The 18,050-nt window shown below is 30.6% G+C and overlaps 1 protein-coding gene across 4 annotated transcripts in view; it reads right to left on the bottom strand.

The window, feature by feature from the left end:
• The window catches only part of LOC140040441 (kalirin-like), a 151,976-nt gene that overhangs the window by 28,762 nt on the left and 105,164 nt on the right, over nucleotides 1–18,050 (bottom strand). For all 4 annotated transcript variants that reach the window (XM_072086391.1, XM_072086393.1, XM_072086392.1 and 1 more), the window contains 2 exons: nucleotides 7,817–7,904; nucleotides 2,997–3,078 (listed from right to left, as the gene is read on the bottom strand). In XM_072086391.1, coding sequence (XP_071942492.1) covers nucleotides 2,997–3,078; nucleotides 7,817–7,904 — 170 coding nt within the window. The remainder of the gene's footprint in view (nucleotides 1–2,996; nucleotides 3,079–7,816; nucleotides 7,905–18,050) is intronic.

The following is an 18,050-nucleotide window of genomic DNA, read 5'->3' as shown; positions in this document are numbered from 1 at the left end:
AGAAATAAATTAAAATACAATTTTCATTGGTGGTGTACATTTCTAATCAATGGCCTCCTACCTACTACCTATACAAAATGGATCAACCTCAACTCTCCAGCAACATAATGCAATGGCCATAGGGCTTGGGGTTGCTATGGCTCAAATTGTCCATGTCTATTTCATTACAACTTTATTATTATGGATCAATATTTTACTACATCACTACGGGAAGCCATTCTTTCAAGATAGCAACACGCAACGTAATATCTCAAATTCATATTTATAATTTCCTCCTACGACAATTACTACAATCATTAAGCAATAACAACATTTCTATAGAAATTATACACTATATTTTAAATGAACTGATGCTATCAAATGTATTCTGTATGTTCTTTATTTAAAGGGGCTTCTCCTCAGAATATATTTAAATTAAATAAAGTTGACTTTATATAATACAATAGGGTTGGATTAAAATAAATATAACATTTTTTTTTAATGTATTTTATATTATTTTGTTTATACATGAAACATTATAATACAAAATTAATTATTTATAATATAAATTTATCACATATGTAGCAACAATTATTATTTGTTTTATAAATGTGTAACATGTTGTGCATGTTATGTCTTTTACCATATTTCCATTCATGATACTTTTTCAATCGATATAAAATTACTATTATAATTTTGCTTAATATGAGGATCCATGAGTAGACACACGAAACAGTTGGAGGCATATAGTTATAGTAAAGCTATTGCATTCAACTATATAACAGTTCAAGAAGTATCCCCAGGGTAATATGTTTTACAAGCATAGCAAATGAGAGAGATCTGGCTAATATCAACAAACATAAAATATTCAAGTTTATTTTTAAGAGAAACATAAGCATCAAACAAAATCAAATAAATAACGTAGAACTGCGACAGAAGCAATGATGTACCTTTCCCTTGTCAATTTAACTCGAGTTTGCCATAATACTTAATATATATTTGCTCATTATGTGCAAGACAACGTCGTTGGCTATTCAGTGTCTCTATTTAATGAAAATCATGCACTAACATAACATAGTGATGGTTGTACAGAACATTATCAATCATAGAGTAGAAATTAAAATTAAATATTCAAGGTGGAATGATTTTATCAAGCTTTCTAGAATTCTCAACAAAATGCAATTATAATGTTTGTATCTTTAATTTCATGCCTTGCCAACACATTTTCCATGTTTAATAATAATTAGATGTAAAATTGGTGAATTACAAATTTAATCAACTTGCTGGCACACATTTCTATGGCACAATAATAATATTATATAATTTAATAAATATTTAAATTGAATTATTTAACATAATATTCCTACATTCTATTTTTATTTTTTAATCATTATTTATTTTAAATAGGCACAAAAGAACCATTTTCCAGGCCTATTTCATTTTCTAATTTTAAGATTTTATTTATGTTTTTATTTTGTTTGCATTGTAAACATTTTTAAACAGATATACCTGGTAATGGTAGTTTGATTTAATTGCATACGAACTAGTAATTCAATTTATCCTCAGAAATGACACTATAATAAATCTTCATTAGAAATTATCAATAATGCAATTAAAAAATTAACAGAAATATTCTTACCATAAAAACTATTTGTTGGACTGTAAGTTCACGAAAAGCATGATAAACATCCCCTTTACGACGTATGTGAGTACGCAACCGATCATAGCAATAGCTACTGCGAAGTTTACCAAAACGAACAGACACAGTCCGCAGTAGACTATCCATTTTAAAACAAGTTATGAAATGATCAAGAACTCGAAGAACGCAGCATTTATTTGTCAGATCATTCAAATATTTACTGTGAGATATTGACTGAATGTGCGCCCATGACCCAAAGAAACATTGCAGAAAGATAGCTGGCCATAAACTGTAGAGTACCAGCTATCATGAATATTCTCTTCACAAGTATTTTGCTGTAAATGTTAATATGCACAGCACATGCAGTGTTGTCAGCATATACAGTAGAAATAGTATAAAATCACAGTGTCCACTTCCTTTACAGTGAGTTAGTAATGCATTTGGCACTTGAAGAGTACTAACAGACTTTAAATCAACATAATATAAGTAAACTCCAAGACTTGATGCAAATGGTCTACAATGGTGCGTGTAGGTAATATGGGCTAACGAACCAATAGCAACACAATATTGATGTCGTTAAAATGTTTTACACTATCAGATGAAAATTGATGAATTATAAAAATACAATGGTATCATAATAATATGCTTTTCTAATAACAAATTTATTACATTTTAATATAAAGGGTCAGTCACATAATATTTCAGTTCATTCATACAATACACATTTAAATATATAACTAAAATATTGAAATTTAAGATTTTAAGACCTTCTAAATCTTGTTAGCTACCACCTTTAAATGTGTATATAAACTATTTGATGGATTTTATTTCTACTATAAGTGTTATGTGGGTAGGTTCGTCTGATCATTTATTTCAACCTAATAATAAATTTAAAGCCTTTTATCCAGATTGGCTCTGGACAGTTAAAGCATGGAGAAATAAGTTACTTTCTCCATGGTTAAAGTGACCACCACAGCGCAATTCACGCCACCGGAGAGTAAGAGATCCAGTTTAATTTAGCCTTATGTTCATATCTTTGTCAAACAAAAACAAAATTCGTTGTTAATTGTTGTCAACATCAACTGTTGATTTGCGACAGATATTTTTCATCTTAAGGTTTATTGTACATCCAAGATTAAGTATCAAATTATATCCAATTACTGTACACTCTCAATTAAAATAAGCAAATACCTTTTCATTATGTAGATGATCCCTCATTTGTGTTTATTTAATATAAGTGGTTTTTTTTCTCGGCTTGACACTTGAAATCTTTGATTCTTTACACTTTGCCCTCTTTATTATTTTTTCATATATTGTTTCTTTATTGTATTGAATTCAATTTGTTATGGATTATTATATTCATTTATCTAGTACCTACCTTAGAGCTTTTACCATTTGTTTGGTCTTTTTTATCTTGTTTGCCACTAAGTTTCCTTCTTACTGGACTCTTTAACCACTTTCTAATAATATATTTAAAAAAGAAATTTATAGAATATGGTACATTGGAATAATGACAACTGTGATTCTATGTTTTGTCCTTTATTAAAACATTGTAAATATATTTAACAAAAAGAGTCCCAGAATGGCCACCAATAGAAAGACAACAAAGATGAAGAGATGAAAGAGAGGTATTCAAGGACTTTGTAATGGTAAATAGCTACAAAGAAGAGGAAATTGAATATGCTTGAGGAGGGTTACATCAAGTGATTGATGATTTAACCATGGAGGTTTATACCAATATATATATATATAACAAATGGTGATGATGATGAATATATTTAGCAAACCAATTTAAAAAAATTAACAAATGCAAATATAATAATAAAACCGTAAGTTGGGTATTCTAGGCCACACTATTGACATTTTCAGCAACGTCACTTATCATGGATTTACTGAAGAACGATGACTTTAGTAAGTAATACCCTGGCTTAAAAACAATTATTCCATGTTATCATTGAAGGTTACTGATATAGTTGGGTTATTCCAACTGCTAGACATTTAAACAAACACCTTGTCTACATCTCTTTTACATGAATTAATCTGCTTATAACTGAATTCTCTGGTAAAAAAAAAATCAACAACAGATCTGTCAGATCTGTCACTGAGCGAGGTGATTATTGTGACTTAAAATTTGTCTTTAACTTAAAATTCTGATTTATAATAAAAAATAGTAATAGTAAATCCTCATTTGCACTGGATTTAATAATCAGGTCAAGTTAAGCTGAGTTGCAGGCTATAGTGACCAAGAAAAGACAATCCGAATGCCCTATAATTCCCCCAGAGTTAAACTAAAACCAACATCAACCACTGCCCCCCTATTTGTTCCTCGTCTTTCCAGGTAAAATGAGCTGATACCATCAACGTCAATCCTAGTTTAGTTAAATTTTATTAAAACTATGATAAAACTAATGAGTGAAATTATTCAAATTCGAACAATGGTCAAACTTACAGATGGTCTTGGATAAAGTTACCTTTGTTAAATTTTCCATTTTTAAAGTCCAACGTGTATCACCACCCGTAAATGGAGTGATTATTCCCTAACTAAACATTCATATAGCAGATTCAAGGCCTACCTAAACAAATTATTTATTTCTAATCTGAATCACTAATTATCAAGTTAGTAAAAAGTTATTCATAACACTAAATGTGTGGTAATCATCGATCGGACTGGCACCACTACTACTTTGAATGGAGCTGAAATAAAAGTTCAGAAGTAACTGGACTCGAAAAAAGACCTTTTAAAGGTTGTATTGTAAAGATGTGGTAAATGGAAGATGTATTATAGGCCTAAAATATAATAATATTTGTATAGAATTCAGTTCAAAATATCTTTTGCGGGCCAAGACAAATCTTAATTTTAGAGTTACAATTGGTTAGTTGTTATTAGATTAATGGAATAAAAAAATCTACTAAGACATGATTTCATTTTTAATTGTTATTTTGTCCTTAAAGGTATATACATCCATAACATATTATACTTTCCATCATCATAGGAAAAAAGATAAAATGGTGTAAATAAATTTCAATTGACAAAATATTATTACCATCATTATTATGCCGGGGACTGTTTAATAAATATTCTAAACAAATATATCAATTGCCCTGGAAATATTTCAAAACAGAACAAATCTTTATTATTCATACTGTATAAACATGAATATTTAATGAAAGCCAAAAGTACTAACTGTATGTTACTTTGAATAACATGGGCCTAATAAATTTCCATTTATCTCTCCTCCCCACACTCCATCCCTTCTCACAAATGAATATCAAATTATAAAAATGTTAATCAATGATTTATGATTGGAAAACCAAAGCAGTTATAATACCACCATAAATAATTGAATTCCAAGTAAAACAATTATAATAATAATTGCAGTGAGTAATGGTGGGGATGGTAAATTGAAATATGTGTGCTAAAATGGATTTTATAATTGAAAATAGTTGTATGGAAATCTATTATCAAACTGTAGTAGCATTCTTTATAGTTAGCAACACTATGTAAACTGGTGCTGGTAATTATTTTTCTAAATTATAATATTTAATAAGATGAGTTTGAAACAAGCATTAAATACATAAAATGAAATCGTTAATGTTTTAGATTCGCAACGGGTGTTTGAAATATTTAGAGTAGAACCATGCCTTGGGGACGTCACCCCAAATCAGGGGATACCCGTATCTAAATGGGACATTTTCATGGATTTCATGAAACGAACAATGGATATTACACATAGGTTTTTACACTATGGCCAATCCCATTAAGGGGAGAGGGATGGTTCTTAAGTGGATACTATGTTGGGTTACATTAGTAATGGTTCAACTGTACTTTCATATTCAGAGTTGATAAATGTAACAAAACAAGTGACTATCTAATCAAACATACACATTTTTTTCAGTATTTTTGTTAGGTCCTGGCATCGATTGTTAGTGACAGTACAGTATCTGCCTTTTTGTGATAGCATTAATATTTTAAGTATATTTTTCTTTAAAGCACAACAATATGCAGGTCACTGAATCATATAATTTATCCCGAGACCAATGCTGTTGAAAACATTTTACATTATGTTAATTGCTTAAATTTATTATTTACAAATATTTATTTGATGCTTGGCTAAAAATAATAGCATTCTTGAGCGTTTTGAGATGGCCGATAAATTGATCAAGGCAAACATACAACTCTCAAGTCTTATTGATTTTGTTTCAGAAATGTCAAATGCATTATTAAGGCAAGCCCTCAGCAGCAAGATGCAATCTGAAAGGAATATCTATGTCAGGTCCTCTATACTACACGAGAGGTACAAAAAAGGAGTTTTATATTATAATAAACCTACAGCATATAATGCATGGATATTTCATACCCTCATGTTGGATTGAAAACACACACACAAATAAACTGATCCCTTTGGAGAGTGAAAATAAAAAATCATAATTTATTATAAGAGGTTTTGCATACCTAATAAGCTCATTCCAATGAATACTAATATGAATATTAGTAATTACTAATTACTACATTATTGTTATATTTTAAGTAGAAAAATAAATAAAATGGTTTAAATTTCTTGTACTGTAGAGTCTAGATAAAAAGTTGACAATATATCAATCTATAGGGACTCTAATCTATATGTATAATTAAATATTAATAATGATTAAAATTTCGGTTTTTGTTTGAATTGATCTTTAATTATTATCTGTTTGGTTATTGTACTATTTGGTCACATCACGTTCAATTATAAGAATTCAGAATTTTCCGGGTATGTATATAACAAAAAACTCTCAGAATTGGTGTTGTTGAACCTTTTCCAATAATTGTATTAATAATATATTTCTTACTAGGAAAGTCGCAGGTAAATAATAATGAATGTGCATTTTCCTTTCAAGAAATTCTAATTTACAAAATATGTATAGTATAATAAACAAAGCAAAAGTAGGTATACAGGCAATATTCTAATTAATAGTCAGACTTCGGAGATCCCGCTTCGGAGATCCCGCCTCGTGAATAAAAATACTGTAAGATGAGGGCGTATCAATTTGATCTCTGTTGCGCGTGTGTACAACTGAGGACTAGTGCTGTTCCGCCGTACCACGCCGAGAATTTTAAAGAGTCGCTATCCAATCGAGTTTGAACAATACCATGAAAGCCCCAGTGGTCTAATGGTTAGGGCAACTGCATATCAAGCAGACGGTCCGAGTTCGAGTCTCGGTTGAGGCGACTTTTTCTCATTCTCACAGATTTCCTCATCTTTATCGTTTCAAATTAATTAATTAAATTTCAGTATATCACCGGGCGGTTTAGAATTATTGTTCTTTGCCTACTGAATTAATAGTCAGACTTATACATATATACATATAGAATAGATGAAATAAACAAGAATAAAAATAAAATAAAAAGATGAATAAATTTTACATAAATTATTATATATTTATAATAATATATTCATAAAAGACAGAAATCACGAATCACAAGTTATTGCATTATCTTAACATCATTTTGTCAACCAATAGTTGATGCTAGATTTGAACCTCGGACATTATGACAAGCTGAGTATCTGGTCAAGAACAAAGGAATGACATTCACACAGTTTAGTCGAGTGGACAAACACCGCAAAAGTACCGCAAACTTATAGCCGAACAGTGCCAACACATGTTCAAGGTGTGGACTAAAAATACACATCAGAATCTAGTTCACCTTTCGGAAGAGATGTGGTTATACCGTGGTGTTCTGGTCCACCTTAATCACAGACTGGTCCACCTTAATCACAGACGGATGAACGCAATTTGGTGGCAACTGCCTGACACTATTTAACTCCTTGGGGAGATCGGAATGTTGTAGCGGACACATGTGGCAAGTTAGCCCAGTAGGCTAGCCAGTCACAGTTTATACAATCTACAGTGAAATATAGTAAATCAAGCTGGATTTATTTGCAGACTACAGTACTATTTTACTGTCAACCTGAACAAACTAATTTAATAGTACTGGAGTTGTAGCTTGGTGGTTAACGTGCTTGCCTTCCTATCCCAACGTCCAGAGTTCAATCCTGACCTAGTGCCATGAGTTGTAACCCACCACTCTTTCAACTCCACTCCATAGGCTTCAAATGAGACTTAGTTTATAAGCATGAAAAATATAAAATAGTTTATCCATCCTGTAATTGGCGAGTTTGTGCTTGCTGTTGGATGATTATGAAATAAAATACTTACTTTATACTTCCTTTTCTCTTGTATACAGGGGATTCATTGCTTTGATTTGATAGAGGTACAGATGACGAGCCTGTTCCCTCATTTGAATCTAAAAAAAAAAGAAAATTATTTTAATATGTCAGTAAACAGATGATGAGCCTGTTCCCTCATTTGAATCTGGAAAAAAAAAGAAAATTATTTTAATATGTCAGTAACATATTTAAAAATCAATGATAAGGTTAGTGGTACTTGTGTAATGCTACATTTTGGTATAAAACAAATAAATATAAGAAAAAAAAAGAAGTTGAAAAATATAAGTTGTTACCCCACAAAATATTAACTAAAATAAACTGACCGAGATGAATCACAGGTTTTAACTAAAATTCTTTTAGTCATCAATTTGCTACTAAGGTATTGAATTCATATTCCTGATTTGTTTTCATCATTTCATTACACAGGTCAATATATGTGATGAACTTATATAAATCGATAATGAATTAATTAGGTTTAAGTAAACACCTATTAGATTACAAAGGTTTCTATAAATCCTTAACCTTAATTAATCAGTAATTACAAATTATTTAAATAATGGAGTATCCTATACATTACATATTAAAATCTTCACAATAGATACCAGGCCTACTTGATAGTACAGATATTTATATCATGTATAGTAATACAGTCACAAAAAATGATCTCATAATTTGATCTATAATGCCTTTATAATTTGGTCAAGCCTATAATTATCTTGTTGAACCAAGAAACTATTATCACAATATATTTGTAGAGAAGTTTTAAAATAGTCCCCGTTTAACATCAACTGGTAAAACTCCAGATTTACACATACTGTACCATACAAATTGCAGATAGTGTGTAAAACTCCAGAGTTTTACTACCGGTAGTTGATGTTAAAATGGTATTGGTGAAATGTTCAAAAATCGCAATGTCTGTGTCATTTTAAATTCAATTTAAAAAATCAACTTTTTTTATTTAAAGTATGGTTTTGTGAGAGTTGACACTATACTACAATTAAACCTACTACTTTTGTGTCATCTTTTTCTCATTGTAAACTGGAAGGCTATAAAACTGCCTCAAAAGAGTACGAAACAAAATGTGTTTCAAGGCTAGGATGATTCAGTAATCCTTTATTTAAGCCAAAAATGGAATAAGTTACAAAGGACCAATTGCCTCATTGTCAAGTGGATATGACCCTTGACTTCTAATCTCAAGGTTATTGCCACTTTTAAGTTTACATTATACATAGTACTACTGTATATTGATTTTCCAAATTCTTCGCTATAATAAATGAACCACCAACAAGTTTTTGTTGTTGTGCCTTCCTCTCTTGTGAGTACTTACAAAATAGACTTTCCAAAACAAACAGCAGAATACTTGGAATTACTGTACCACAGATTTCTAGAGTAGATATTGACCATCCGCCCACTGACTTTAATTCTAATACTATGATACTTGTACAACATTCAGTCAATACATTTATCCTTTGAAATCAGTACAAAAATTATCAACATTACACCATATTTTAGTTGACTTGACCAATAATGTAGTATAAATTTACAGTATTCAAAATATTTGTTTTAATTCATGACTTTGCAAAAATGTTCTTATTGAATTTTCATAAGCCATATATACAATAGTTTTATTACAAAATAATACTATTTCATCAACTTTTCAGTTGCATATACACTAATCAATTGTCAATATACTTTGTAATAAAATAATTATATTACATTGATATTTAAAATAGCAAGGGAACTTTACATAATTATGTTATGTGGAATTCAAATATCATAATTTCATAACCAATGATAAAATGATATCGATATGAGAAATACTGTAGTTTGAGGAATTTGAAAAATGAAATGTTATGAATTTGATCTTAATTCACATTTGAAGTATTAAATAGAGCGAAAGTATTTTCTATCCTTCAAATAATTATCTCTAAAAAGGACACAACATTCAGTAAATTTGCTCATTGCAGTGTCCTCTCATATTTTAAAAAAGACATAATTCATTCTTTGCATTGTCCTTCCATCGATATATAAATTATATTGCAAAAGGACATAAAGTCATCGTATTATCCTCCCATATTTCTATATATGAATGTTCAGTTAGTTGTAATTTAAGGGAATTCAAAATAACAAGACTGAGTGTTAAATATATATATATAGCCTATATATTGTGCCAGTTCTGCTGTACATTTCATTTCGAAACCTGAGCTGCACTGACGAGATCTAATAAGATCGAAACAGTACTGTCTGCAGATTGGATATATATTATATATATATAATTTTTTTCCCAGACTATACTAATAATTGGTTTGTTATGTTTTTATCACGTCACCTTAAATAAATAAGGTCCATAAACATCTACTTATTCAATAACTTTTTGTCATTCATATAATTCATGTCAATTTATAAGATAAAGATACTGTAGATCTGAACTGTCAACAGAATACAAATAATATAAACAATTCATGACCAAGTGACTGCACAGGGTAAACACTTTTACCATGTAATTGCAGATTTAAACAATTTAGAAGTCCAAAGGTACAAACCTAAATTTATGAGACTATGTATAGTAAATATGCAGTGTTATTTCGATGCACGAATGTTCATTGAACTTTATTATGACATGATTTTCATGGGGTAAACAGAGAGCATATTTGATGGAGTTTTTAAATGGGTGGTGTAGGGCAAGGGAAAGCAATTTAACATAATTTAATGAAAAATATATCTTCACTGTCAATTGTTTTATGTGCCCTTAGCTTTTTATAATTCCTACTGTTACAATATACTATATCACTAGTGTTCAATTGTAATCTCTACTTAAAATCATATATACAAAAGGAGAGTTACATGAAAACAAGACCACAGTTTTGTCACCTGCAATACACACTCCAATTTAGACTATATTATCATTTTGCGCCAATGCTCAATCCAAAATACACAGAGGGAATTTAGTGATTATCGCAAAGGTATACATTTGGCCAATCGGTATGCATCTAAACATTGCAATAATAATAATGTAAATCCATTCAATATGTTTCATTTAACATTTCATATTATGTCATAATTATACAATCCAATAATAGGGTTCATAATTATATGTTATGATAAAATTAAAAATGCTAATGTAAAGGATTAAATGACACATTTATTGCATAATATACATAGCTTATTGAATGTTAGAATTACTGTTCATACTAACAAAAAAAAAAAAAAAAAATACTTGTAATACTGACTATTGCTTTAGATTCTTACAAATTTTTTTCCTTCATTTTTGTTAAATTGTACATGTAGTATAATACCGACATGTTTTCATTGATAACATTTCTAAATTATATTCTTTCATTAGAGTAACAATATGTTTATAAGCTATTGAGAGTGGTACTTCATTTCTGCTTCGAAGAGCCAAACATTGTTCTCTACTAATCACTTTGGACTAGAAAATTTACCACCATTTTGTGCCCAGTGAGCATCAAACAAGGGCAATTTTGCAACTAATTTTAACAAGCATGTTGTAGGCTAGAAAAATACCAGCGATAACTAGTCCAGAAAAAAATATAATCAAGTCGACTAATTATTAATTCCTTATAAAAATGAATTAACAGTAGTAATTATGAAACGATTCTATCAGACAGCAGGCAATGGTATGATTATTACTGAATGATACTTTAGTTCAAATACACCTGTATTTGCTTTACTAACCAATCTTGTGATGCATCTCAAATTCCTGCACTCTATTTTTAAAGCGCACTGCTGTAACATTACTACACAGATATATCGATGTTCTATATTCTTAAATTTATAGTCATAAAGAAACACTAAACCACCCCGTGATATATTGGAAATTAATTAATATAATAATAAATGATCAAGATAAGGAAATAGGTAACAGGAAAGTCATCCCAACCAAGATTCAAACCTGGAATCTTCTGCTTGATATGCTGACATCTTTCCATTATACCATAGTGGCTTTTATGATATAGATCAAATTTGATTGGATAACAACTCGGATTTGTTGTTCTATTCTACTCCATGTGTGTGTGAGTGGCCGAGCGGTTAAGACGTGGAACCGTAATTACGTAGCTATAACATTGGCAAGGGTTCCAAGCTTACTCGCTCCATGGTTCTGGCAGTAGAACGAGTCTTCTCAGATAAGGACTATAAACCGTAGGTCCAGTGTACATCTGGCTCATGTGCACCTTAAAGAACCTGGTACATCTGTTGAGACGAGTAGGGAGTTACCCCATTGTACTAGTACATCACAGCCATTGATCATAACTGGGTCCTCTGGGAGACCAGTCTTCGACTGAAGAGGTCGCTCAGTATAAATAAGCAACAAACAATTTTCAAATTTAGATATAGAATATAAAAATGGTAAATATAAGTTTAGTAATATGTTAGTGTACATACTGAATACAAATGTATTAGAGAGTAATAGTAGTTGGTTGGTCTAAGTTCAAATCATTTATAACCTATGCTTTTTCTCACGCTGGTGGATATTTCCAAATTTGGTGTAACTCCGGGTAAGTTTATTTGAATATGATGCACAAGATCTTTATCCAAATTATGGTAAGTATAGTATACTGAGGCTAACTAAAACAATAATATGAATAAGTTAAAATTTAACAAAATCCCAAAAACTTGAAGTAGGTAATAAAACTGGTGAAATGAAACTCAATAGGAAGAATTGTTAGTATGATTGAGTTCCTATGAACAAACCTTCTAATCATCAAAAGCGTTCTCATACTGAGCATTATGTTGTGCTTTTGCTACAGTAGCCAAAATTCAAATTTCCAACTAATTTCATTGGAATTCCTTGACATGAAATTAATTTCACAGTAGGGATATTTCCAATAAGAAGAAAAACAACTCATTTTTCCCACACATGCGGCCACCTACTAATTTGTTCACATTAAAAACCAAGAATCAATTTATAAATAACAATATTCACATGTTGGTAATATTAATAATAGTTCCAATATTATAATTTGCAACAAAATTGAATCATAATTAGTTTCACATTAAAAAGTATGAGCAAATATTAAAATAAATTGTTGGTATTTAAAAAAAAAAATGTTTTTTTAATGTATATGGTGATGAACTAGCATAACCGCTGTTTGTGCAGAAACACATACTTCGTATACTTTACAGTATACAGAAGCTACTAAACATAAACATCTTGAATATAATTCCAGTGGTTGTCATTCCATTACGCAGGTAACGAATAGAGAATAAATGCAGTGTAATATTTTGCACACAGAAATGTTTCTACTCAAAATACTTTGCATTAACATTTTGATTTACAAACATCTTCTGATATATTATTTAAACATTAATGATTGATTTAATGTTCTAATTTAAGTTATGTTGTAAAAATTGGACAAAAACACAAATATTTTTCATCTGTTTGTGGCGACGGCAAAATGTGGTTTATGAGTAGAGAAAATGGATGGATATAAATACAGTATAATTTACAGTATTTTTGTATGTAACAGCAATCTGTCAGTATTTTATTAACAAGTCGAAAAAAATTATGGATAGAATGACAATAATAAACAACAGTATTTTAATAGAAAAAATGAAAAATTTATAAAATAAAATAGACTGAAGTAATACTTTAAATAAAAAGATAAAATAGTCACAATGTTCCAAATAATAAATAGAATTGACCTGAACTCCAAGCTTCAACTAAATAAATTTTAAACCATTTATTTTTATTCACAAGAGGAGTTGTTTTGCTTTGTAAAAATCGTGCATGTAAAATTAATAAACATCATTCTAAATTAATTCCAAAACATGGTGCATATGCTGGTAAAATGCTAGATAGAATACATATTAAAATGGAATAAGATCATGGAAAGAGAAAGTAATCAATAAGGCAGATATATTTCTTGACAAACACACTCCTGTTAGCTTCACAGTAGTAAATTAAAAAAATTCAAATAAATGAATATAAATGAAAACCATGTCTGATGACATCTGAATCTGTACATAATTGATTATAGCAGCATTGACTTGCTGTCAGTGTCATGTGTTTTCTGCTTTCTTACCTACCTTTTTTTACAATCCTACGGAATGATCTCCGAATGCTCATCCTACTTTTCCTAAGGGAATCCATTGACTACTAAATTCAATAAAATCCAATGGAGAAAGCCGGCAGGCTGGGAGAGGTGAGCCCGTGTTTATTTTCTTTTTAGCTGTATATATAGCGATATTCCAATCCCAGCTCTTTCATAAAACACACAGACACATCTGCTCAAAAGTGCAGGTAAACGCATCTAACATACTCCCTCTGTTTAACACAATAGGGAATATCTACAGTATTTGTATTGGCTCTTCCATCAAGTGTGCTCTCAGATAGAATGGCCTTCACATCTGTTGCTAGGTTAATGAGAAATCTAGCAATAATGCTGTTGCTTTTGTTACATATTTTAAAATATGACGAAGCAAAATAATGAAATAAATACATTATCCGATAACTAAGAATAATATAATAATAAAAACCACCCTCATATCAAAATGATTGAGCTGCTGACATTTGCTTGATCACGTACGCAATATAAATTATGTAGATTATTCAAATTTTTAATTATTCCAATAAAAATATTGATTAAATTTATGGTTCAAAATTAGGTTAAAAAGATTTTTGTTTTTGTAGCTATTCTGGTATAATTACTCATTAAAAATGGGATGCAAGTTATTATAATTAGTTATAAAAAATGCCTGGTAAATACAATATATCAGTAATTATACAATAGTGAAAACCTACAAAAAATTGGCAGTGAAAGTTCTTATTATCATTTTATATATTATTTAAGATAACGTTTAACACTTATATCAATGCTTTTTTGGAAAACACAAAAAGAACTTTTTATCTCCACTTTCCTGGGATGTGTTCATAAGGGAAATGTGTCAATCCCTTTAAAATTTGGGATCACAAGATTATTTTACAGTATTTAAATTTCACTTATTTTCTGACAGTTATCATTAGCCTTGGCTTCATTAAGGATTTTGTCTGATAACAATAAGCAGTTGACATTGGAACTTATTGATTAAGTAATTGTGTCAAATACTGAAGCCCACTAAGTGGTTGCCACTGTGTTTTGGTTTTGTAAGGTACAGTATGAGATGGTAGCAACAAACAGGCCTCCTATAAATATGCTTTCAGATGGTCCAGTTGTGACGTCAACCACAACTACTGTATGACCGAGTTTATATTTATCGGATCTGGTTCACACTAGCGTATTGTAATCCAGATCAAGAGTTAACCGCTGACAGATTCCAGTCTTCGTCACGCCCGATCTTAGTACAGTATGTGCGAACATAGCCCTAAATCTTTTTTTCTTTTTGTTTAAATCAAGATTGTTTAGAAGTGCTTAAGTGAAAAACTGAATTGAATTTATTTATTTTTAATTTATAATTTTATTAAGTTTTTGTCAATGTTGATTTATGTAAGACAAAGTTGTTGTTATTTTCAGAATTAGCACTGGTGGCGGATACTACTTATAAACATATACGTCTACCATAAAACAATCAATTCCTGTTTTCAGAAATATGGATCATGTAGACATAATTAAGCAAAAGTTGGTTCTTGTTTTTAAAAGCACTGGATGTGGTACCAAACCACAAAGTTGTCTACTGTAGGAAGGCAAAGTTACTTGCTTTTATTCCAGAATTATCCCTGGCCTCTCCTTCCAAGTCGATTCTGGAAAAACACAAACAGTTTCCCCTCCCAAAAACCCCAAATTATGTTTTTATGTTAATAACAATACACATATTTGAGGTGCGAGTTTTGTGACAGATCCAACATTGTTTGAGGTGGAGGTAAGTTGATGAAAAGGTGCAAGGAAGTTAATAATAGAAAACTGATTTATATCGCATTATTAAACATCAAACATCTTATCTTAGTATTATCGCAAAGATTTAAACAACCTCTGGCTTCAAGTTAATGAAATGTGGGGACCTCCAGAAACATTGTGAACTTGGTAGAAACAAAATAACATAGAAGCAGCTTGGAGTTGTACGATAATGAGACTTATCAAAAACTTTAAAAAAATAATTTTACTTGATGTTTTTGTAAACAGTATAACATTAAATTAGTCCTAGTGGCTAGGTCAATATTTTCCAATTATAAATTTGACCTTTTAAAGAGGTGGAAACCTCGTGGGATGAATCCACTGCAATTGTAGATTTATGGCATTGGTAGTAACACTTTTGGAACGATTATTCCTTTATTAATGTTATGTATTAATTGTTTGCATATGATGTAAAGCTTATGTTCAGATGTAATGTACTTGCATTCAGCCAAAAATCTATCATTAAAGTACAAGTGTTGTGTTCCTGAATATTTACCAAACAATAAATCTTTCATTACCAGTCTTACTGAAGTTAAATTTAAATAGTGAAAATTTAATTTTAACATGGACATCTGGGAAATTAGGTCAGTCCTGGTGCAGTTGAACTTGTGTTCTGCTTAAGGTGGCTTAACTTGAGGGAAATACTGTACATAAAGAAAATATAAATCAATAATCCAGAATAAAAAACCCGGGAAAATTGTAGGGAAAGAAATAATCCAAATGTACCTTGAACTTAATTCAACGTGGGCTTTAATTCTTCTTGTTGTTCAGGTTGTTTCCTCAATAAATTGTTAGGGAAAAACGTTCAAATCAAAAATGTCTGCAGTTTTGGTTTTGGTCTGCACAATAAAGTAATTAACGGTTTATACAGGAAGCACATGGGAACCACAATGGAAAACTGTTCCAAGAAATTGGGAAAGTTCTATCATAATACTGATAATTCATTAAAAAATATTCTAGTGTATTGCAACATATTTATCCATCATTTTAGAAAGCCTCAGTGGTCTAATAGTTGTATGCTACATATCAAGCAGAGGGTTTCAGGCTCGAATCTTAGTTCCGATGGCTTTTTCTCATTCTCGCAGATTTCGTCATCTTTATCGTTTCTAAATAAAAAAATTAATTATCGCTGGGTGGTTTAGAGTTTCGTCTGAGCATGTAATTTTAATATTTATTATACTGAAATTTACAATATTAATTAATGTTGTCATCATCTTTGATTCTCCTTCATGAACGCTGCATAAAGAAAAGTGTAAATAAATGTATAAAGCGCTACCAGTTTCTTATCATTATGGATTTCTCATGGGTCCTCCCTTAGAACATTTTGGTTAAAAAAAAAATCTAAGGTTCAGGCAACAAAACAGTGCCCTTAAACAAAGCACCCAGATTGAATACATAAAAGAATTGCTCTCATGATTCATATAACTTTCAACAGGTAATATCAACAATCCAACATTTGTTCATATGAACTGTAAATATCCCACTCCTTTCAAGGGATCATTACTCCTCGCTTTTAGGGGCAAGAATCAGATTGCTACTTATTCCACAATTCTTGTGACAATCCTATCAATAGACTAAGATTGTGGCCAATTCCATTATTCCTAGGTTGGTATTCTGGATTCAATCTTTCTTTATCTAATATGCATAGGCGGATCCAAGGGACGAGGGCCCTAGGGGTGTCACTTGTATACAAATCATCAGTCACTTTGAGACATGAGGCACTTGCGCTACCGGTTTTACTGAAAAATACTATGGACTTTAACTACCAACATGACAGGAAAACAAAAAATATTTCTACTGGTTTCTGGCAAGGTTTGTGATGGGGTTTGCGATAACATAGGTGGCTGGTTTGCGATAACATAGGTGGTTAGTTTTCATTGATTTCAAAGGTAGGATCCCTTTAGTGGGGGGAGACACAAAATTGCAATATACTTCATTTCACAATTTGTAGGCCCTTGGCACCTCCTATTTCAAAATCCTTGATCAGCCACTGATGTGGTCCACTTTCGTTTCTATTAAACTATCAATTTCAAAAAGAAAAACAAACTAAAAACATAATGGTTATTCTAATGATGCAATCAGTTTACTTTATCAAAATACTTTTATCTCATTATTATCCCTTCCTTCCTTCCTCGGAATTTGTAAGTGTCCGTTGCCTTGTCTTATTCATGAGACTTTTGATCATAAAACATAAGAAAACGATCAACAGATCGTTACGAACATCTACGTATGTCTAAAAACCAATCAACATTTCCATAGCTAACAACTACCATTTCATATGCATAGCTGATTATAATGATGTTGCTTCATAGTTTTTTTTTTTGCATCACAACAATTTTTTTTTTTTAAAGCTAAATTGAAATGTGGCTAACA

This window comes from Antedon mediterranea, chromosome 2, assembly GCF_964355755.1.
Source record: "Antedon mediterranea chromosome 2, ecAntMedi1.1, whole genome shotgun sequence".
In the NCBI taxonomy this organism is placed as follows: Eukaryota; Metazoa; Echinodermata; class Crinoidea; order Comatulida; family Antedonidae; genus Antedon; species Antedon mediterranea.
This window is presented reverse-complemented; position numbering and strand designations above follow the sequence as displayed.